General features: G+C 26.7%; 1 protein-coding gene across 2 annotated transcripts; it reads right to left on the reverse strand.

The window, feature by feature from the left end:
- Positions 1-1308: 1308 nt before the first annotated feature.
- On the reverse strand, positions 1309-22830 carry LOC145838438 (uncharacterized). 2 transcript variants are annotated; one of them, XM_082946028.1, is made up of 14 exons: positions 22737-22830; positions 21418-21484; positions 19489-19562; positions 19141-19238; positions 18772-18883; positions 16705-16857; positions 15900-16051; positions 15177-15310; positions 12141-12262; positions 7084-7196; positions 4294-4448; positions 2955-3086; positions 2276-2689; positions 1309-1727 (listed from the first exon to the last, which is right to left on the reverse strand). In XM_082946028.1, the coding sequence occupies exons 1-14, from the start codon at positions 22818-22820 to the stop codon at positions 1591-1593; spliced, it is 1947 nt and encodes a 648-aa protein (XP_082802154.1). In that variant the 5' UTR covers positions 22821-22830; the 3' UTR covers positions 1309-1590. The 2 variants fall into 2 exon arrangements, with proteins under 2 accessions (XP_082802154.1, XP_082802156.1); XM_082946030.1 differs by lacking the exon at positions 21418-21484 and having other exon boundaries at positions 22737-22819.
- Between the last annotated feature and the right edge of the window lie 990 nt (positions 22831-23820).

The following is a 23820-nucleotide window of genomic DNA, read 5'->3' on the forward strand; positions in this document are numbered from 1 at the left end:
AGTAGATGATGAAGAGCAAAAAAAAAAAGATCTTAAGCGTTTTTAATTAAAGTTTTTTGAAAAATCTTATTGGAGGCGCCTGTTGAAAAAAAAGTTTAGCAAACCTTGTCTTAGACCATTTAAAATTTTGTACAACAAGAGAATTCGGATATACCAAATATGAATCAAACAATAACCGATTATCGATCAATAATAAATATGTATTACTTATTACTAAATTGAACTAAAATAGGCAAGAGCAATTAGGAAAAATAGGATTAAAACAAATTGCGTGTATAAAAATACAATTAGACCAAGCTCATTTCATATAAATGCTAATTCTATTTTTACAAAAAAATCTATATATAGATTTGAAATAGTATTTCGTACCTAGGCTTCGAAGACTTAATAAACTAGTTTTTAGGTTTATTCAAATAAAAAAACATATATTATACACGGGTAGCTGTCAAATTCGCACGAGCGTACAAAATTGCACGAAGATACTTTTGCACGAGCAGACAATTTTGCACGGTTGAATTGATTTTAATTTATTTATTATTTCTTTTTTATTTAGTTTTTTTTTTACTATTACTGTTACCCTTAACCCTTACTCTCGGTCGGTAGCTTTTTTTTAACTAGTTAATTTTTATTTATAAAAAAAATTATACAGTAATCTTCCTTAATTGTACCAACATATGTTTCTGTGTTTTAACTGTACAATAAAGGAAGATTACTGTATAATTAGTTTTTATTTACATTCCAGTGAACTTGTTTCACTGAAATCTTTTAATAGCAAACGATTAAATGTATATTTTGAACAGTTAATTTTTCTTTATTCATTTTCTTTAATATAACAATTTTTATTAGTTATTTTTTATTTTTACCATCGCTATTACCCCCAACCCTTACCCTCGGTCAGTAACTTTTTTTCTTTTTTTACTCTCTTGCAAAAATGACCCTCTGTGCAAAGTTGTAATTTGTAAAAATTTGACCCTCGGTTCAAAACTGTCTTCGTGCAGTTTTGTCTTCCGCGCAATTTTGACCCGTTCCCATTATATACATATAACGTTTATACTTTGATTGCAAAACGTGAGGTACAAAGTACTGTAGCATTTAAACAATTTATATGTTACTGAATTCAGTATACAAGTAAATGTGCAGAAAATTTGAATAGGTAGTTATATAACAAAAGTGTATAGAACAAAATGATAAACATGCAAAATTTCATTTATAGTTAATTGAACTGCGTATAAAAAACTTTACAACTTGATTGTTTTTAAAATCTTAAAAGTCAGATATTATTCAAAGTAACTTAGATGGATACTTTGAATAATGTAAAATATAGATCAGTTTTAACAAAGATACATAATAACTAAACTTGTAAAACTTTAAGTATTTTTTATAGAGTTACTGGAATAAATTCTTATTTTAACGTTTTTTGAGTATTTACAAAACATATTACTTGCTAAACTTTAACACACACTGAACTATCTGAAAAATAAAAAAAAGTATTTGCTTTTATGTGAAATATTACTCGAAGAAAGTAAAATTGAGTAAATTATCAAATCATCGTTTCAGTACAAAATATTTGTTAAGTAAAAAAGAGCAAATTTAAGAGAGCGTCATATCAATTAACGACTCATCAGAATTGTTTTGGGAAGTTTTTACGACTTCAATGACTCTACTGGGAGCTGACTGAAATACTGAATTATCGTTCAAACTTTCATCGTTGGCTTGCGGCAAATAAACTGCAAAGTTGTTAGAATATTTATTTACAGACATAATTAACTGTGTGAATAAGAAGCAGTGGTTCCTCAAAACAACTAAAATAACAGTATAAATGTTTATTTCAATTAGAACAAACTTAAAATAAAACTGATTAAAACGTATAAAAAAAAATAATTTGTACTTTTATTTATAAAGTAAGAAGAACACATAAAATATATAAGGAAAACATTCATGTTTATTACAATTTTGTGTGGGCATTTATGTTTTCATGTTCAAGTTTTTTAATTGACTTAAAAATTAAAATTTAGACTTCTTACAACTCTCCAAATTAAAATCTTAAAATTTATACAAATTATTGTAAGTATCTAAAAATAAGGTTATGTAAATACATTAAACTTTACAGTCCTAAGAACTCAATTTTAAGATTTAAGGTTCGTACTAAACTAATTATTTCAGCTAATGAATTGCTTCCACGACTTTATATACATAAACTGATGATTAGTTGTCTATTAGTTTGTTTTTCTTATTAATAATAAGCAATACTTTTACAAAATGCTTAGTAACCCACCTTGGTTTAAGGTGATTTCCCCTTCATCTTGGACCCCGTTCGAAACCCGCACAACCCTGGAAACAGAAGATATGGGAATTGAATTCGAAGAAGTTTGGACCAACATTGTCGGGGATAGAAGGTGATTACCATGGTGTTCCCCGCGGTAAAACTCTGAGTCAGTGACGTAATAATCGTCCGGTTCTACCACGGAAGCGAACGGGTTGTCATCCAGGTTGTCATGGTGATGATGATTAGGCGATGAAGTGGAAATTTCGTTTAGGTTGTGGTCACAAGGTGGAGCCGCCGAGTCGAAGATGTACGAGTGGTCGTTGTGGGATTGTTGCGATGGCAACGACGACGGAATGGCCACTTCTGATTGGTCGTAGTCGTTGTTGTGGGCAAGCTCCATGTTTGCCGCCATCTGAAACCTTTCTGTAAAAAAATCTTTGTTAGGTGGTTGAATTAAAATATAAATGGTCAAAATTGATATAGCTGTATATGATTTAATAGTATAAAAATAAAGTGGTAAGAATTAAAAAAGTTAAGAAAATTAAGAAAAATATTTGAAAAGGCAGTCGTGTTGCAAATTTGTTTTAACTTTAATTAAAAAGAAAATATAGCTTATAAATTGTAAAAATAATAGAGCGTTAAATTTTCATAAACTGTAAATACTTTGAGATAGTTTATAATATTAAACCTGAAGGGTTTAATGTAGTTTGTTCTCTGTAACTTTTGTATCTCTGCGAGAAAGATCTGAAAAATTGTTTCAATTGATCAAACTCCTTCATCAGACCACTGTCATACAGCTTGTGCAAGATATCCACAGATTCTTAATTTAAAAAATATAATTACAATTATTCTAATTATGAACATTTACCACAGTTTTTAATAATTTATCGAGGTGTTATACTGGCTATTATTGACATCAAATGCAGCATTTGTATTAAATATAACTATCTACAGTCAAACTCTGCTATATTAATTTTCAAAAATGCATTTCCAACGTACATTTTAAGTACTTCCAAAACACATTACAGTAACCTCTCGCATCTTTACGCACTCGTGACGTTACGCACTCTGGCTTAGTTACGCATTTTAGAGTTCTAAAAAGTTCAAAAATAAAATTTTTAATATTTTTCTAAAATTGCAAAAATTAGGTTTATTGTATATTTTTAATTTAAAATATTTTTCTAAATGCTAACTCCTTGGCTTTGACCTTTATAGCTAAGGTGTCTTAAAACTCCTCGTTTTATACCTTTAAACAAATATAAAATTTCAATTCCTCAAATTCTTATGGCATGAAGCTTAATTCCTACTTAAAAAGTTCATTAATATATCTTTAATACAATGCAAGACAAGTTTATCCTTATGTTGGCAAAGGTCAAATTAAAAAAATTGTAGCAACATAATCAATTTTAAATAACATTTTTCTCATATTTTGTATATTTTTGTTCAAGAGAAGAAATCTATTACAGCACCAAATACATATTTTTGTAAAAGGCTATAGAAACAAACTTTAATATAGACACCACACCATTTTTTAATTGTTAAGAAATGTTCAATTATAAATTTAATTTGCTAAGTGGAATAGAATATAAATGTTAATGTCAAATAAGTCACATATAGATAAAGATAAAATCTACTTATTATTTAAATTAGTAAAATTTTTCTACAAGTGTTATTATTTTATATAAATATAAATCCTTTTTTTTAATTTATATATAGTTTTATCTTTTGTTTTCATTTTTATAAATAAAGTAAACAAATTGTTAAAAGTGGGAAAGTTCAGTCTGCTTTTAACTAATAGGAATATCAAAAAAGAGTCATTATAGTAAGTATAATTGGTACCTCTCGTATCTTTACGCATTTTTTCTGTGGACACAATGCGCGTAAATAAGCGAGAGGTTACACTGTATTAAACAATATCATATTAAATTTCATTTAATCATAAAAACTGCTTTTTGCAAAAAAAAAAAAATAATCTAAAAATTTATACAAAATTCATCAACTATCATTTGTCGAACAACTGTTCATACCCTGAAACGTGCACTCATTCCAGTGTGTTTCGATGACTTTCCTCATGCTCGACCACTTGAAGTGCAACCACTGGGGCGACCGGGCGCTCGTCCAGTTCTCGGACATGACGGACCAATTTATTTCGTTTTCGCTCGACACCTTGGACTTGTGCACTCTGCAAAAATAGAAAAAAATTGAAATAACAGTTTTCTTGAGAAGCAGGAGTTTTCTATTGAGAAAAAATGTGCTAAGTTGTAGCACAACTGGACTGTAGCTCATCTTACTACATATCAGTGTTAGAATAATATATGTGTGTTTATATTTAAACTATTTATCGTTTCAGATTTTCCATTGTTACTTATTTAAACACAAGGAGTTTTTTTTCATGAAAATGTTTTCAACTTATAATGGTTGTAATAAAATACCCAACTCATGGATGCGACTACGAGACGCCAGATCAACCATGTGATGTAGTTTGCAGACTTCTTAACCCGCACAAAAAGTAAGATGAAAAAAATTATGGGTCACCAAATGCTGTTGTAATGCCAAATGCACCTCACTGATTCAACCAAGAGTTGACCGGGGTATCAGCCAACAAATATGGCTAGCCTTTATTCGCAGGTGGGAGGCATTCTTGACTGGGTCAAACATATGTAGCCAAAATGCAAGCGCACAGTTTTTTTAATGCGCGCATGAGAAACTTGGCGATCTTATTTTGGCAAATGACCTTAGGCTAATGGCTGAGTCAGAAGAATACGTTGCTAAACTGATGGATTAAATTGCGGTCATTGCAGTTGTAATTGGGATAAAAAGAGCAGAACTTATGAGCTTGCATCAATACCACGATGAAACATTTACAACCTGTGTTCGTAGCAAAGCAGAAAATTGTGGTTTCACAACAGTCAGTGAGTGTGGAAAAAATGCCACAAGATATACGGATAAGGCAATAAAATATGTGATGCTTGCAGGTGTAGGTGACGATGATATTAGAAGAGAAGTTCTTAGCACTGGAAATATTTTTTTAAGTCATAATTTGACATAATTTTCTTTATTGAAAGCAAGGAAATGGGTAGGCATGCAACGGAGAACTCATATACAGATCAGCGGCAATTTCCCTTAAACGTAAGAAAAAGCAAAGATTCAATGTAGGAAAAAAGTCCAAGTATGTCCCTTGCCAGCGTTGTAATAAGATATTTTATCAATTTAAAGAAAAAGAAACTCATAATGTAAAACCTTATAAATATTGTATATCTTGTCGGCACAACCAGTCAAAGAAGGTTAATGCTGTTCAAACCCAAAATGAGTGTTCCTGTTTCATGCAAAAGAATTATGTTAAAACCCAAATTATGTCATTACAAGCTAATGAGCGAATTATGTCCATCAGTGTTATATTTAACAAGAAAAAATTGCATAAATCTAAATCCTTAGACCATCCCTTTGCATCAAAAAAAATTACTAAATACGGCACAAATAAGCTTATTAAGGTAAGTGCCTTAGCTGATACTGGTGCACAGTCAAAACTTTGGGGATGGAAGAACTTCCAAGATGCTGGTTTTGGTAAGAAAGATTTTCTTCCTGTATCAATCACAATCCGTGCTGCTAATAAAATTTCAGTTAGCATCTTAGAAGATTTAAAAGCCACTTTTAATGGAACGTATCCAAAGAATGATGTAGTCAGCTGAATTAGTTTTATCTATGTCAGTGACTCAGTAACTGTTTTTTTTTCTTTCGTATGAACAATGTTTTTCTCCTAATTATTAAAAGAGATTTTCCCACTACTGGTTCTCATCTGCCTCATCAGCATTCTAAATTTGTTGCAAATTTGAATGAAAAAATCAAAGTAAGCTGAACTCACATGATGTAACCTGCAACTGCCCAACAAGGAGCAAAGTCCCAGACAAACCAAGCAAGCAACACTCGACTGCAATAGACGGTCACCTGACTGCTGCACCACTGGTTGGAAGGTGACACTTGCAGGCTCAAGATTTCAAATGGAGCAGAAAATATTATGCTGCTATTGAAGGAGAGCCGCTTGCCATTGCTTGATTGTTAGGGCAGAAAAAAGTATTCTACCAAGTACTGTTAAGATCTTGTGGTTGTTACGGATCATAGGCAACTAGTAAAACATTTTGGTGATCAGGCTTAAATTATATTCAAAACACACGCTTATTTAGACTGAAACAGCGCACACTGCCATGGCACTTTAAAGTACACTATATACCTGATAAAACAAATTTAACTGCGGACGCTGCATCACGTTATCCAAACTGACAAATGAAATTAACTAGCACAATGATGATTTGACTGATAAACTTTTTACTGCTTCATTGAGTAGTGAAGTACGCCATTAAATGGCAATCATCTGGAAAGAAATTGTGGAAGAGACAGTGTTAACAGTGTTTAGATCAAAAAGTTATACAACTTTTTTGTACCAATTTTATAATTTCTCAATTATATTTGTGTTCCTTTAAAATATGTTTAATATAAGTTTTATAGGTGGGTATAAAAATGATACTTTTATTAATAAAACTTTAAGTTGTGAGTTCAAATTTATATCAATAATAAAATAAAATATAGTTTTGAATATAAATTTTTATCTACATAATAAATTAATTTAACAAATTACCTAAGCGTTTGTTTTACTTAAAACATTTTCAATACTATATAAATATATATATATATATATATGGGAAATATTAAAACCAAACCTAACTAAGTCTGCTAAAAATTTTATTTTGCAACTGTAAATTTAGTAAGTATAAATATCATTTATACTTATAAAACTTGATGCAACAGTTAAAAGTACTAACTTAGACACAAGTTGCTTGTCGTCAGCTTTTGTCCATTTAGATCCGTTCGAGTTTTTCCAATTGAGGCAATTGAGCCATTTTGCACGGCATTGCTTTTCATTTCTCGTTTTTACCTGAACAGTTTTTACTGTTTACAAAGTTAATTTTTTAGTTTATTTATTCACAAAGGCAACAATGTTTCACCCCTAAGGGATCTTCAGGCCTGCAAAATAAAAAAAACATAAGACGATGGATAACTAAAAACGGGAGCCGATCATTTCTAACCCGCTATCATTTCTAACCCGATCACTTCTACCCCGATCACTTCTAACCCGATCACTTCTAACCCGATCATTTCTAACCCGATCACTTCTAACCCGATCACTTCTAACCCGATCACTTCTGACCCGATCACTTCTAACCCGATCATTTCTAACCCGATCACTTCTAACCCAATCACTTCTAACCCGATCATTTCTAACCCGATCATTTCTAACCCGATCACTTCTAACCCGATCATTTCTAACCCGATCACTTCTAACCCGATCATTTCTAACCCGATCACTTCTAACCCGATCACTTCTAACCCGATCACTTCTAACCCGATCACTTCTAACCCGATCATTTCTAACCCGATCATTTCTAACCCGATCACTTCTAACCCGATCTTTTCTAACAAGATCATTTCTAACCCAATCACTTCTAACCCAATTAAACCCGATCATTTCTAACCCGATCATTTCTAACCCGATCACTTCTAACCCGATCATTTCTAACCCGATCGTTTTTAACCCATTTAACTTAATTATTTTTTAATCTAAATTTCATGCAAAAACAAACTAGTCTTAATGAAGTTATTAAAATAATAAAAAAAGAATTAAACTTATAATTACTTTAAACATAATGATTTTATTGTTTTACGTAAAAATATTTTTAGAATAAGTTTTAATTTTAGTATTAACTTAACATAATCTTAATATATTTTTATTACCTCATTATCATGCACATATTTTTAGTTTTTTTCAATTATTTTTTTTTTGTTTTTTCGATACATTTTAAGAGACGTTTTTCGTTAATCATATACAATTTTGTTTACCTTAAAGTATTTTGAACTCTTCTTTGTAGGATTTTAAAATAAGCAGTGATAGTTATATCTTAGTTGGATCTTATTGTAATTAACGTGACTAAAATAGTTTTAATATATACAAATTTTAAAAAGTCAACTCTTACAATTGTAATATTCAGATACAAAAACTTTTATATTACGGTTTAAAAACTGCATTGAAAGTCTTACGTAAATGTTTTGTTATTGCTTACTAGTGTATTAAACTTTTATAGTAGGGTAGTTTTAAGTTTCATCTTAATAACTTATACAAATTGTTATGCAACTTGCATAGGCCTATTAAGATAATGGAATTCAAACAAACATTCGGAGAAGCTAAAAATACTTTTATTATATTAAGTGGAAAAGTATGGTTTTTAATATAAACTAGCTATTAAAACAGTTATGTCATATAACTAAACCGCAAAAGTTGTTATGTCGATTGCCGTCTGGATTTCACATCATTAATAAATTCCTACTTAGTTTTAGAGCAAAAAAAAAGTTTAACACTAACAGTTAAACAGACAAGTTTATTTGTATAACAAGTTCGAGGGTAATTAAATCTCTTTTATGTTTTAATTGCGACTTAAATTAGTACTTTAATTGACAAACACTTCTTTAAAATTACTTTATTATGAGCAGTTGAAATAACGTAAGTAAAAACAATATAAGTATTAAAAATAAAACATTTTGAAATAGAATAATAAGTTAATTATAGTTGGATTAAGTATAATTATAAGCAGAATTTTATAAAAACTCCATTAAGTTCTTTGTCTGTTTTAATCAAATATTCTAGACGATTATTACACAAAATATATTTATTTTTTATTCATTACAGTAAAGCCAGCTTGCAGTCTATTGACTTTATTCTCGGTGGTTTTTTGCACCTCTAAATTTCTATAAATATGATGAGTTTTTTCTTAATTAAAAATTTAAACCTATATAGTAGGTTTAACAATACAAACTGGTTTTATTATTTTGTTATAAGTTTTTAAGTTATATAGTTTAATCTAGTAATTAATACTTACATTTCAAGTATAATGATCGCTTAATATTCTAAAGTTTTTGTGTTTTTGAAAACATGTAAAACAATAACTTTCAAAAGATATCAAGAAAATTATATTAGAAAAATCTAATAGTAGTCGTGAGAATAATCGTGTTTTTGCAAGTTTAAATTTTGAAAACTTTTAAATTTTTATGAAAAATGTAAATTTATTTTGTTTCATAAATTTTATTTCAAAAGAAAAAGTTAAAATGCGTAATAATAATTTTTCGACACTAAACTTCAATAGTTAAGTTTATTATAACTAAATATAACTTAATTACAGTTAATCTTTATATACAGTTTACCAGTTGATTTAAGAATAAAAATTAAATTTAAGTTCGAGTAAATAACTAGTTCTGAATATTTAAAAACCTTCTACCTCTACTTTTGGCTTTGTATTAAACAGTATACACTTTCGTGTAAAGAACTTAGAATTTAATGATATTAGTTTTAAATTACTAAATTTTATTAACTATATTAATTAAAGTACCATAAACGCTGATATTAATATTTTAAAAAGTTGTATTTCATGTAAATTCTCCCTGAATTTTGAGGCAAATTGGTAATCTGGTTTCTACACTTAAAAAATATATTAACCATATAGAATCATTTCAAAAGAAAGTACAGAATAGACTTTAACCGCTGCGTTACTCATTATATTTCTTACATTGACGACTATCAAAACTTAATATTTAATCTTTAGAATACAAAATACTTATACTTTTCCTAAAGCTTTTTAAAACTAATTAACTACACTTAATCAATAATCCAATTTTAAACCTTATTGTCAAAACAATAAATGAACCAATTAATATCAACAGTTAATTTTTAACAAAAGCTATCTGAACATTTGGTTTTATTTTAAACAAAAAAAATTATACTTCAAAAAAAAACAATTTTGTTGAGATTATTATTTTTAAAAACAAATCCTTATCTTTAAAAAATAATAAATTAATATATTAATACAGATCGGACAAATAAATTTCGGGTTAGATATGATCGGGTTAGAAACGATCGGGTTAGATATGATCGGGTTAGATATGATCGGGTTAGAAACGATCGGGTTAGAAATGATCGGGTTAGAAATGATCGGGTTAGAAATGATCGGGTTAGAAGTGATCGGGTTAGAAATGATCTTGTTAGAAATGATCGGGTTAGAAGTGATCGGGTTAAAAATGATCGGGTTAGAAATGATCGGGTTAGAAATGATCGGGTTAGAATTGATCGGGTTAGAAGTGATCGGGTTAGAAGTGATCGGGTTAGAAATGATCAGGTTAGAAATGATCGGGTTATAAATGATCGGGTTAAAAGTGATCGGGTTAGAAATGATCGGGTTAGAAGTGATCGGGTTATAAGTGATCGGGTCACAAGTGATCGGGTTACAAGTGATCGGGTTAGAAATGATCGGGTTAGAAGTGATCGGGTTAGAAGTGATCGGGTTAGAAGTGATCGGGTTAGAAATGATCGGGTTAGAAGTGATCGGGTTAGAAATGATCAGGTTAGAAATGATAGCGAGTTAGAAATGATAGTAAACCACTAAAAACATACAATAATGCAAGAAATTATAATTAAATTCAAATTAAATTAGAAAATTAAAAAATGTATAGTGTTATTACTAGATAATTAATTAACAAAATTACAAATCTATAATAATGAAAAAGACTTTTTAAATTTTAAATATGATTTATACTTACAATAGCTGATTTGTTCTATACAGATTTGGATTTAGCTTATAACAACACAAAACAAAATGGCGCTTAACAAATAAGGGTACAAGTAATAACAAAAATAGAAATAAGTGTAAAAGAATTAAATACGCTAAGTTTTAAAATAAAATTTCCTAAAGTTCGGGCAGGTGTAGAAGAGCTCTTGTCTTTTGTTTAAAATTCGTTTCTTATTAGCAAGTGCTATTTCTATTTTTTCCAAATTGCAAGTCCTACAGATTTCAATATTCTTTATTTCTTTAATCTTATGCATTATGCTCCACCTTAAATCGTAGCAAGTGTTATTGTTTTTTAATCTCCAAATGTACTTGGAAAGCTCTGTTCCCTTGTTATTTTCATTCTTAATGTCACTAATGTGTGCATACCATCTCTTTTTTAACTGGCCTCCCGTGGATCCTATGTATTCCTTTGTTTCGATCTGACTGATCGTCGCCTTATAAACAACATTCCCCTGCAAACATTTGCCACTTAAGGGGCAGGAGTCTTTGTCGAGGCTGTTGCACGTCTTATCCTCTTGGTTGTTCTTATGATTCAGTTTATTTGGTATATTTACAACAAGTTACTTAAAAAATGACAAGATTTTCAGTAAACAAAAAAACCTGTGATCAATATTTCAAATACTTTTAAATTTAGATTGTACTTGTGGTATATAAAAGTAATGGCCTAACTATACCGTATTGTATATCCTATAAGTATATGTACATTTTATTATATTAGGTGCTATAATTGTCTAAATATCACCAACTGATGATAATTAACATAATAAAAACAACAGTTACTAACCAAAATTAGCAAAAAAAAGAGCAAAGTCAAGTAAAAAAAATAATAAAATCACGAAAAATTCTTTGAACTTGAACTTTGAAAAACTTTTGTAAAAATAAAAAGACAACTTATAAACATAATTATAAGATATTTGTTAGATTTAAGAAGATATTAGACTAGCTCTAAAAAATCTAATGAATTGTTCTTTTAAAATCTAGATTTTATGTAAAATATCATACTTTAGTATTCTGAAGTATTACAGCTTGAAACTATATGAATATGATATTTGTTAGAAGACATTAAAATATATTTTCATTTTCTTTAAAAACAAAGATTTTTGTTCCACACATTTTCATAAATATGCTAAGTTTACATTTAGTGAAAACATACACATACTGGCTAACGATTAAATTAAATTATTTAAAATACTTTCAAACAAACAAACTTGAGAGGCTATTTCTGCCCACGGGATGCCCTCATAAACATTTTGACCTTTTTCAGTTTTGGTTGTATTGCAAACTGCTTTGGTCAGCATTTCTTCCTCTAACATTGTCCATTTTCCTCTTGCTACAATTTTTTTACTTTTATGAAAATTAGTTTTTGTAAATGTAAAATCTAAACTCACAGTAAAAAATCTACAGTGTGGACATCAATGAAGTTCGCACTTTGAACCAAGGCAAAAGTGCGAATTTTATGTTATGTGAAATGCGAACTTAATAGTTATGAGACAAATTGTACTCTCTTCACAGTGAGTTATAGGTAATATAGAAATACAATTCTTAATTAATTTAAACAAAAAATAAATGACCAAAAAGGTTTATTGTTTATTTTTTTTTTAAAAACATTACTTGAAATATTCATTGTATTTAAAAAAAAGTAGATTGACAATTTTTGAAACTACTAAACAGTTAAGACATTTTTGTAACATTTGAAAAAAACATTTACTTTTCATCAAATAAAATTAAATATTATGTTTATTTTAATCAAACAACATAGACTAATAAATTTTTACATGTTATCTCAAGTGTTACAGTAACTTTTAACATTAAACTAATCAAAACTTCACACTATATTAAATTTTATTTTACTCTATAAACACAGATTGCTGTATTTATAGCCTTAAGAAAAAACTCACTATCATTCCAAGTAAACAAAATTGTATTAAATTTCATAAAAAATATAATCAATAATTTTATAATTTATAAACATGTCTTTGTTTTATCTTAAATACAAAAAGCTTGCTAAAAAATATAGAAATACTCTAAAAACATCATAAAATAATTAGACTTATATCGAAAACACAAATCTGTGTATACGTAATACTAAACAATGTTTTATATTATATTTTCTTTAAAAATTAATTGACGCTAATTATAAAGAAACTAAACTTTAAAAAAATTTTCAAACTAACATAAAGAGATTAGTGTAAACCAGGGCTTACGAAAACAGGTTGTAGCTACGTGTGTAGCACTACTAGCGGCAAAACATTAGACTGCTTAATATACATGCAGATTTAGGGTAAGAGTTACCACGTTCTGGTAAGGGTTAAAATATAGGGTATAAAACGTTTGGATAATAAAAATAAGTAAATAAACTCACTCAAGTGTATAAGGTAATAAACTTTGTTTATGAAGCAGCTTCTAACTAGGCTAACATATAAGCCTCCCCAAAATGAATCAGTTTTTGTTATGAGGGGCATTACCTTGTTAAAGGTAAAAGTATAAATTGGTAATTTACTAGTACAATGGCGATATCTAATTTATGAGAAATTTTAACTTCTGCCAAGTAAGCAATTATGAAAATGAACTCTAGTATAAACCAAGGTGTCTAATAATAAGGAAACTATCAAAAAAAATAATTTTATCTGTAAAAAAATGTTTTAGTAAACATTAAGTCAATTTTTATTTGATTTAGAACTATCAGTAGCTAATAAAAAAGATCAAGCAAAAATAATATGTTGATAAAAAACAAAATAAAAGCAATGTTAGTTAAATGTGTATATTTTTTTCATTTAAAAACTCAAAATGTCCAAAATAAAAATCATTAAAATATATATTATTTTTCAAAAGTATAAAAAATAATAATTTGAAATAAAAATAAACTTTAACCATAAAGAATGTTTTTTAAAGTACTTTGTAACAATGTATCTTTTAATTCTTTCTATACTTTTTTTACATACTTTTAAAAGTTGTTTTGAAAATACTTTAAATACTTTTTTATATTAAGTATTTCAAGTTTTTTAAAGCTGTTTTATGCTGTTAAGGTTTTTTTAGTATAAAGTTTTCATTATGAACTTGGTAAAATATCAAGGTATACTTTAAATTGAGGCAGTGTACATTTGTTTACAGTAAATAAAAACATTAAAACTGTAACTAAAAAAATAATATTAAAACAAAAGTAGAATATAAACAAGTTTATAAATGTTAAAAGTATTTTCCTTAACCAAATCTAATATATACTTTCTCTCTTACCCTGATATCATTCAATAAAATTATTATTGATGATTTATCAACTCATTACTGTGGCTTTATAATTGTAATTTTTATTATCACTACTATTACTGTTACAAATTAGTAGCTTAAAAGTTAGGCTAAAATTAAATTAAAAAAAAGCAACTTGCCATTAATAATATAAGAAAATATTTTGTTGACGTTTCGGACGACCAAAAGTATTTAAAACGATTTTTATTTACATACGCAATTGAGTAAGTATAACTATTGTTTATTTTAAACGTTAAACTTATCGTTTTTTTTCTAAACTTATCCTGGTTTTACTATTTCAATTGCAATATTTAGCTCATTTTTTCAAGTCGCCTAGAGTGGTGTCTACGATATATAGCTCAATAACAAGGTAAAAATTAATTACATTTTTGCAGTTGTCTTTCAAAATAAAATTGTATCAATAACTCTATTATATTAAAGGTTTTAGTAACTTTTTTACTTAGAATATATATTTATACTAGTATTCATGTATATGTTATTAAATATAAGTAAACACTAATTTCATTTAATTAAGAAGTTTAAAATAGAAAAAAATTTAATTTCAAGGTATTCAATAAGTTAGAAACATATAAAAATTTATTTTACTGGAAAATAATCACTTATATTTTAAAACAAAAAAATCTAAAAAAATGTTTCTCTCATAAAAAGAGTTAAGAAATTCGACTTAATTTTATAATAATTTAAAATAAAATGGCGAGCAATTATCCTTTAAAGGTTTTAATGCTAAGAAGTTGTACTTAAGTAATTTATCTTCAACTAATAGCTAAAACATTAATCGTACATTTTTGGTTTTATTTTGAAATAAGTATTGCAACACTTTAGATTAATAAAGGTCTTGTTTATAGCTAAAACCTTTTCTAAATTAAAAACATACATTAGTTAGAACAAAATAAACAATTTAAAACCAAAAATGTTTAGGTTATAAAAAAAACCTTAAACCTGTACAACTAACACACTTCACAGTGTACAATTCAACCAACTTTGATTTTTCATGAGCCTGCAGCGGTCTTTGACGGAGTCGGCGCTTCTGCCCATCATGTCCGCGATCGTGGTCCATTCCTTACCGTGCTTCTTGTGGAGTTCGCTCAACTTCTCGAGCTCGTCACTGCTGTACCTTTAAAACGTCACAAATTAGCGAAAATGTTGTCAAACTTTTGGTATAAAGTCAATGTTAACTTAAGCACGAAGACATTTCTCTAAAATTACACCACACAATACAGAAGTTTGATCGTTTATCAAAACCATTTTTTACAACTTTTTTTACTAAGCAATTACTCGTTATTATAGGCATATCCTTAAAAACATCCTATTTTAGATGTTTTCTAATTTGAAATTTTAAGTATCCTAAAAAAACTTAGACTTAAAAAAACAAAAATGTGAGCTTTTTTAGTAGTTTTTAGGTTTAGAAATATTTTTTCTTAACTGCTATTCGTTTTTTTTTTACTTTTAATATTATCATTCATAAACTTTAAAACAGTTGTACAAACTGTATAATTCAGGAAAAACCAACCATTTAACTTTAAATCGTAAACATATACCTAATTTATTATTGGTTCAAATTTTTTTGATATGTTTTGTTATTAAAAAAGTTCCTACAAACAGCTACAATCAAAAATTCGATATAAGATTTTATTTTTATTTTGAAAACATATATCAATTATACTTTAAAACCCAATAATTTTAATAATAACAACAAAACTAACTTTCCCTTGTAGTTTTTCTTGTTGTACATTCGCTTAACTTTGCGGTAAACTTGAAAAAGCTGCCTATCAAGACCTTGGGAAATTGTCGGATAAAAGTCTTTTTTTCGATCGTTTTGAAATATTATTTTCTCTGGGTCAGATATGAGGTTGTCCTTGAAAATTATTCATATAAGTAAACAAAAAAAATCTGATTAACAGAAACACTCAAACAAAATTTAGTATTATACGAAACTACATGTTTAAACTTATCGACTACAGTTTGTTCTTATGTATAAAATGTTAAAACTTTTTTTATCATTAAAATTTTCTATATCATTTATATAAACCAATGTTAACAGTAATTTATGCTTCAGTATTATAGTATTTAATCACTCTAAAAACATTAATACTAATATTTACATCAGGGTTTCCCAAACTTTTTTTTGCAAATGGACCCCTTCAACAAGATTACTCATAAACTACGATAAAAATAACACCAAATACATTTTTTTTTTTTGCTCTTCATCTGCAACTCAAGAATATCTAGTGTAAGTTCCAATTTATGACCTCATGGCCCCCCTGTGGCTCCTTTACTGCTCATGGGCCTCCCTCTTACCCCTTTGCTGCTCGTGGCCCCCTGAGTATCTGCCATGGCCCCAGAAACCCTGATTTAGATAAATTCACATAAATTTATTTTGCTCAAAATTTAAACACAACTTATATAAACTTAAATACTTATAGGTTTAAAAAATAATGCAGTTAATGCTGATCGTGTGAAAAGAGCTACGCACTAGCAAAACATTCTAAATAATTAAAAATCCAATACCTTGCAGTACGTTTCCACATTCTTCCTCAACAGCAACATCTCCTCCTTGCTCCAACTTCCCTTCTTCCACGTGTGCCCCTCCCTCAAAAGCTCCTCCTTCTGTTTGCGCAGCGTCACCCACTGGCCTGTCACCGGGTGCGCGTTCGTCTTCTTCTGCATTGTTTTTATTAATTACGCTTGAGATATAAATTATTAGTTGTTGAAGTGAACTGTGAAAGTAGCTCATTGGTTAAAAGTTTTTTTTTTAATTATCTTTCGGAAAATTATGCTTCGTTGGTTTTCATTGTCAAAATTTACAATAATTCTTTAAATTATATTAAAAAAATTGTTACAACAGGGGTGGAAGCAGTTTTAACAAAAAGTTGTTCGCAGACCACAGTTGTCTAAAATTTTATTGATTCATAAAAAAAACAATAATATCAAAAATGTGATAAAATATGCAGTAAAAAAGCACTAGTCAACACTAACTACAAAAATAAGAGTAAAAAATTAATTTCTTTGTAGTTTTTTTTTCTTATTTGAAAAAGTATGTTTATATCTAGAAAATACATCGCAGACCACAATTTTTGCTTTGTGGGCCACAGTCTACGGACCCCTGGCTTCAAACTCTTTTTTTTAATTTAAAGACTGTATCAGTTTAGTTCTGTCACTATATTTTAGTGTTCATCATCTGTTAAAAGCATAATTTGTTGTTTATTGACAACTATTATAACATCGAATAAAAATAACTTAATTGATGAATATTTTAACAATATTGAAAAAATTTTTAATAAATAAGAATCTTTTTTATATTGCTTTATATACTTGTTTTAGCATATTTGTCTTAGTATTTCTAAGTTAAAATGATACCGTTTAAATTTGAAAGTACTTTATAGCATGTATAAATCAAAAAGTTTCATAAACTGTATCTTTCTTTTTATATGTTATTGTATAGCTATAACACGTATTTATAAACAATGAAAAAAAATTCAATTTAGAGTTGTGATTGATATATTTAAAATATGTTGAGGAATAAAAAATGGTTTTACGGTGCAATGGTAAGAGTAAAGAAGTAACAGTATTGTATACGTATATTCTCTTTCTTGGTATTAAAAATGCAGTACAACTTTTAGAGAAAATTAGTAAATAATTTTTAAAAATAATTCATTACAAAAAAGTATGAATAGGTAGAGAATGACTTTTAACTACGGCTTTCAATTTAAAATTTGAACTACTCATTTAAATTACTAACTAATTACAGCAGTATCAAAAAAAAAGTTTTTCCTAGAACCTATTGATACTGACTTTTTTAATTCAGACAATTCAAGTTCTTGAAAAAAATTTTAACGGGTCAAAACTCAAAAAGTAATACATATTTGAATAAAATAAAAAAGCTCTTGTAGGTCTTATCAGGGCCATAGCGGCTCCACCTTGATTTTTACATGTTTATCTTATTTTGTAGTTTTAATTGAGCTATCAGACAATTTTAACCGCTTAACAAAATTTACAGTAACTTTAAAGATATAAGCAATCAAAATCGTCGAGCTTGATAGGTTTTTTTTTATAGAAGGAGCAAACAAAAACTCATAAAAAAGACTATTTCACTAAAAGTCTATCTTCTCTTCTTAAAATTTTTCCAGAAAGTCAATTACTAGTATTTAAATATTTTTATGAAAAAAAGTATTTTCGAAAATCTTTAGCACCATATATATTGAAAAAAAATTACATAGAACAACGTAAATGTTCGATTATTCGAAAAAAATAATGATTTTATAAATACAAGCTTTTTTCTGAAACAGCTAAAAACGATTTTTTCTAAATTATTTTTAGAATTATACTATATCATTTTGAAAAAAAAAAAATTATTAAAACAAATTAGAGATAAAGCAAAACCTACAAGTAAGACTATTTTGTAAACCTTTGGTAACAATATTACAAAAAATAGTACTGATAACAATTACCAAAAATATATTTACTTATAACTATCTAATCTAAACTGACTTTTAATTTAGATTTTTATGTTTAAGCTATAAACTACTTATAATATATTTTTCTTAAAAATTACTTTGGAATTAACTAAAAACTTACAACTCTTGACTTTCCACTTTCAATGATGATAGTTTGTTTAGGAGTTGGTCTAATATTCATTTGAACATTATTCGCTGGTAGTTTGCTTTTGTTGCTAACAAGCTCCATAGTCCTAAAAATAAAAAATATATCTACTAAAAAATCTTAAACAAAAGAATTTTAATAAAAACAGAACAATTCTGTTTTTGAGTTTGCAAGTTACTACAAAACTATTTTTTTTTAATACAGCTTATGTATGACAATTTCTACAAAACTTTATTAAACATTTAAATTATATAGAATTGTAAATACTACACAACTTAAACAATAAACTATTTAATTACAGTTAGTCTTTTTTATTGTCATTTTTAAAGTATTTTGAATACTGACATGTTTGAAATATTTAAGTCAGTTTCTATTGGCTTCACAATGTATATTTCAGGTGAATTCATGACTTCGTTTTGCCTATTACTTGTTATCTCTGGCTTCTGTGATATTTAAAATACTGAACTATTTAAAAAAATCAGTAAAAAATAGTATTTGATTATTGTAAAAGAAATAACTATGAATTTTTTCAAAAAAAAATTATCTAATGAAAATTATCAATACTTTCTCAATCTTTTTTTATATACAGCTGTGTAATTTTAAAATATGTTTTGAACTATAATGACTGTGACTGATAGTAAAAAATTTCAAAAAATTTTACATATAAAAAACTTCAAATAAATTCAAACTTACTAATGCTTCAAAATGCTCACCAATAGAAACAATGTTATACATAGAGCTTACATTGTTAGTCTGGTTAGATGAATCTATAGAATTTAAGTAGTATATCAAAATTTAAATATTGTTGTTTTCGAAAACATTTTTGCTGAAAAATACTTTAGTAAAACAAAAAAAAATCCTTTAAAACCACTAATAAATACATAACTTTTAGTTTTTTGTTAATTAGTAGAAATAATTTAAATAAGAAAAAAATTTTTAAACATTTATATAAAATGTTTCTACCAGATATTTTTTAAGAAAAAACTGTTTTATTCAAAGTATAATAAGGTTAAAAAAAGTAAATCATTTGTGTGCATTATTTTTACAGATTTATTACAACAAATGTTTTTTTTTAATTTTTAAATAAAAAATTATTATACAAACACAATTTCAAACATCAAGGAAATCTTAATTAAACTAAGAATTTTTAAACTGATTTTTTTTCTTTTCCATTCCAGTGTAAACACAAAATTAAGGCAGTTTAAATGATAATAATATACTTCACGATTTAAAATATTTTGTAGTAAATACCTGTAATTTTTGTAAGTACTATTTTGTTATAAAAAACTAGTATTTATTCATTTAAAAATAAAAATAAAAATTGAGTTATTAACATACAATAAATTTATATATAACATATACAAGACACATTTAAGACACAGTTTTGAAAAAACTATTTTAATGTATCGCCATTTATATTGATATTTAGTGAAACTGTTTAGTCATCATGGACATCAGCTTTAAATTAGGTTAGAATTAATTAACGAAAATGTTATCAGACATAAGTAGTTTTTATATTGTATCTAAATTAGTTTTTCATAAATAATCTAACTAATATTTTTAATAAGTGCCTTTAACAACGAAAACTGAGTAATTTATATATTTTAACCGGCTAGAAATCATCAATTATACAAAATGTCAAAACAGGTTTACAATATGAAAATATTAAAAGTAAAAAAACTTATTTTCTTATTCAAAGATAATTTAAATTAGTTTTATTACAGGGAATTAGGCACTTATTTCTCGTGTTGATCTTATCTGAAAGATTTTAAACTTAAGTAAGAGTTGCTTTTACCGCTTTGTACAACTTAAATTTGTTTTTAGATATAAGGGTGCAAAGTCTGGAAGCTTGATAGGTTCCTTAAAGGACCAAAAAAACTGCAAAAAAAAACTATTTCATTAAAAATCTATCTTCTCCAACAGTTTTTAAGCAATTGTTCTATAACTTTTTCAGTTTAATCTTAACTAAATAGCAAACACTTTTATTGTAGGACTTTTTATATTTTTAGAAATTTAAAGTATTAAAAAATATTGTTATTATAAATTTTTTTAAAAATTATAAAATTTTGTCATTTAAATACTAAAATTTAACTTTTTCTAAATTGTTACAAAAGGATTTTGCTAACAATGCAAGGAACAATTCCTAAAAGTTTGGTGCTGATTGACTAAAAAATTAAGGAGAAAATAGATTTTTAGTATATTTTTCAAAATTTGTTTAGAATACATTCATACATCTGGCAATATCTCAAAAGTCTATTAGTATTTGTTTTATTCTGTAAAATGTATCTTATAGTATATAGTTATACCAATCATATAAAGTATAATGTTATACTATGTAAAAAATGTTGGACTACACCCTTAATCAATGTATTTTTTTAATCAATGTATTTATACTGAAGTAGACCTAATAATTTATTCCAATAATCCAATAATAAAGAGTTTGCTCTTAAACAGTTGTAAAAAAAGTGTATTTAGATTTTTTAGAAATCCAAATAACTAATAAAATTTCAAAAAGTCAATTTTAAAAACGGTTTTGTTTTATGATAAGAAACTTACATATAGTTCAGATAACATTTTTATTACAGCTAAAAACTAAATCAAAAAATTTCAAATTTTTTCTACCTGACGATAGTTGTTTTTGATTGGACCCATCAGTTTCACATTTTATTCCACTACTTTTATGCAAAAGCTAAAAACATTTTGGAAAATTTAAGTCAGTACCTTTTATTATATTATCTTTGACAGGGTTTCCACTCTTTGAGTCAAAAAATACTTTTGAGTGAACAAAAACTGACCAGAGTAACCTTAAATTTCCTGAGTCACCCCAAGCTTCTTTTTGTTCCTTAAAAAACGCTAATCTAGTTATTTTTAGTTTAGTTTACTATAAACAAGTAGTTATAAGTTATAACAAAAAACTCCATCTATGTATAAGGATGCATAAAAAAATATTATTTTACTTAACTTTTTAAAAAATTAAAAATATAAAAGTTATATATCTCAACTAAATCACATTAACAATAAATTTAAATCCTTAAAAATAAAAAATAAGTTAAAATTAAAAACTGTAATGGTATTTTAAGTGTAGTTGAGCTAACCACAAGGCTTAAAACTTTTTAAATAAGTGTCTCAAAACCAATAAAATTTAATTCGTGAATAAAAATAGTTTTAAAAAATTAAAAAAATTGAAACTGAATCAATTAAATTTCATTCAAGATCTAGAAAAAAATATTTCCTGAGGTTTGAAAAAAATCTTAATACTATCCTAAGTTATCCTGAGTTTACAAAAAACACAATTTCCTGAGTTATTCTGAGTCATCCTGAGAATTTCACAAATTTTTAAATGTTCTGAATTATCTAGATTATCCTGAATGTGTGGCAACCCTGCTTTAAGTTAAAAGTTTTAAAAATTTAGCTTACAGAAAACATGCTCATAGATAAACTTGAAAAATATAATCTATTTTAAATAAAAAACTAGATTTAGAAAAGTAGACTAAAACTATATAAACTACTTATATATATTAGATTTATAAAGATATATTTAATTATAACAAAAAAAAACATTTTAAATTATCAATCTACTGGATCATTATTTCAAACAAAAGGTTTAGTTTGTAAACAATATGATCTAGTGATGAAGTGTTGTGATGATACAACAAAAAGTTTAGAAGCTAGTTGTTTTTGAAAAAAAAAATAAATGAATAGTTAAGTTTTTTTAAACAAAATTATTTATATTCCTATAACTCATTATTTATAAAATCCTAGTTTTAATGCAGATCCTGCAATCCCATAGATCATTAATGATAAATAAATAATTTTTTTTTTCTAAAATTTTATAAACCTAGTGCATTAAAGCTTAATAAAAATTAAAACTTTAATTAGTTTTAGTAATAAACAAAGAAAGATTTGAAGATAAAATCAGTGATTCAAGCTTTTAAACTTACTGAGTAATACTTTTGTTTTCTCCTACTTCCTAATACAGATGACTTGTTCAAATATTGGTCAGGATAAATCTTTTCAGTATCCATTTCAAGTATATTTATTCTAAAAAACGTGTTATTTTATTAAAACTTTAAAAATTTATCACATTGTAATGCTTTAAAAAGTTTTCAATTAATAAATGCTAACTAATGTTGTTGAGATAACACATTTGTTTTTTTAACTTTATACATTTAACATAATATTTTAAAAATTAAATATGTGTTATAAGAGCAACTAGAATGCAGATCTATTGTGAAATAAATTGAGAATTTTAAAAGTTATTAATATAATATATTGGTTAGTTTGAGTTAAATATTAAACAAGAAAGCCAACTATATTTTCTACAAATTTTATCATAAAAGTGTAAAGAACTCACTCAACTTCATCAATACTAAGCTTTACTTAATAAGAATTATTAGTTACTTTACTAATAAGCTCAGAAAATTTTAATAAAACATGTACATCAAAAGGACACCAAGGATTAGTGTTACAATTAATATACTAGACTATCTAGAGTTTGGTAAGTTTAAAAAGAAAGAGTTTTAATAAACTCAAAAAATATTTTCTATTTTTTTCTTTATAATTTTTTATTTCAAAAACAATTAAATGATTATATAAGCTTTTTAAGAACAGATTAAAACTTTTAAGCCTAAAACTAATATACTACTTTAAATGAGGTTTATATTTTGGCTTGAGGGTTGCAGTATTTCTATTCTTTATTAGAAGAAACATAAATCTTTTCATATATTTAAATCATTAATGTTTTAACTTGTTGATCATGAAAGAATAAGCTAATAAAACCTACCATTAAAAAAAAGCAATTTTTGTTTGAGGATTAATATTTTTAACATAATAATAGGTAGCAATTACTTGAAATGAAGCCTAAAATCATTCGAAACAAATTAAAATGGATTGACACTTTGGATCAAACAAGCAAGACAGAATGTACAAAAACTAGTCTGACTTAGATCAGCTATCTTGAGTTTGCCTGAGTTGATGAGAAATTTGAAAATTCAAATGTTATAAGCGGCCAAAAACTAAATAAAC

This window comes from Thalia democratica, chromosome 6, assembly GCF_965202585.1.
Source record: "Thalia democratica chromosome 6, ktThaDemo2.hap1.1, whole genome shotgun sequence".
Taxonomy (NCBI): Eukaryota; Metazoa; Chordata; class Thaliacea; order Salpida; family Salpidae; genus Thalia; species Thalia democratica.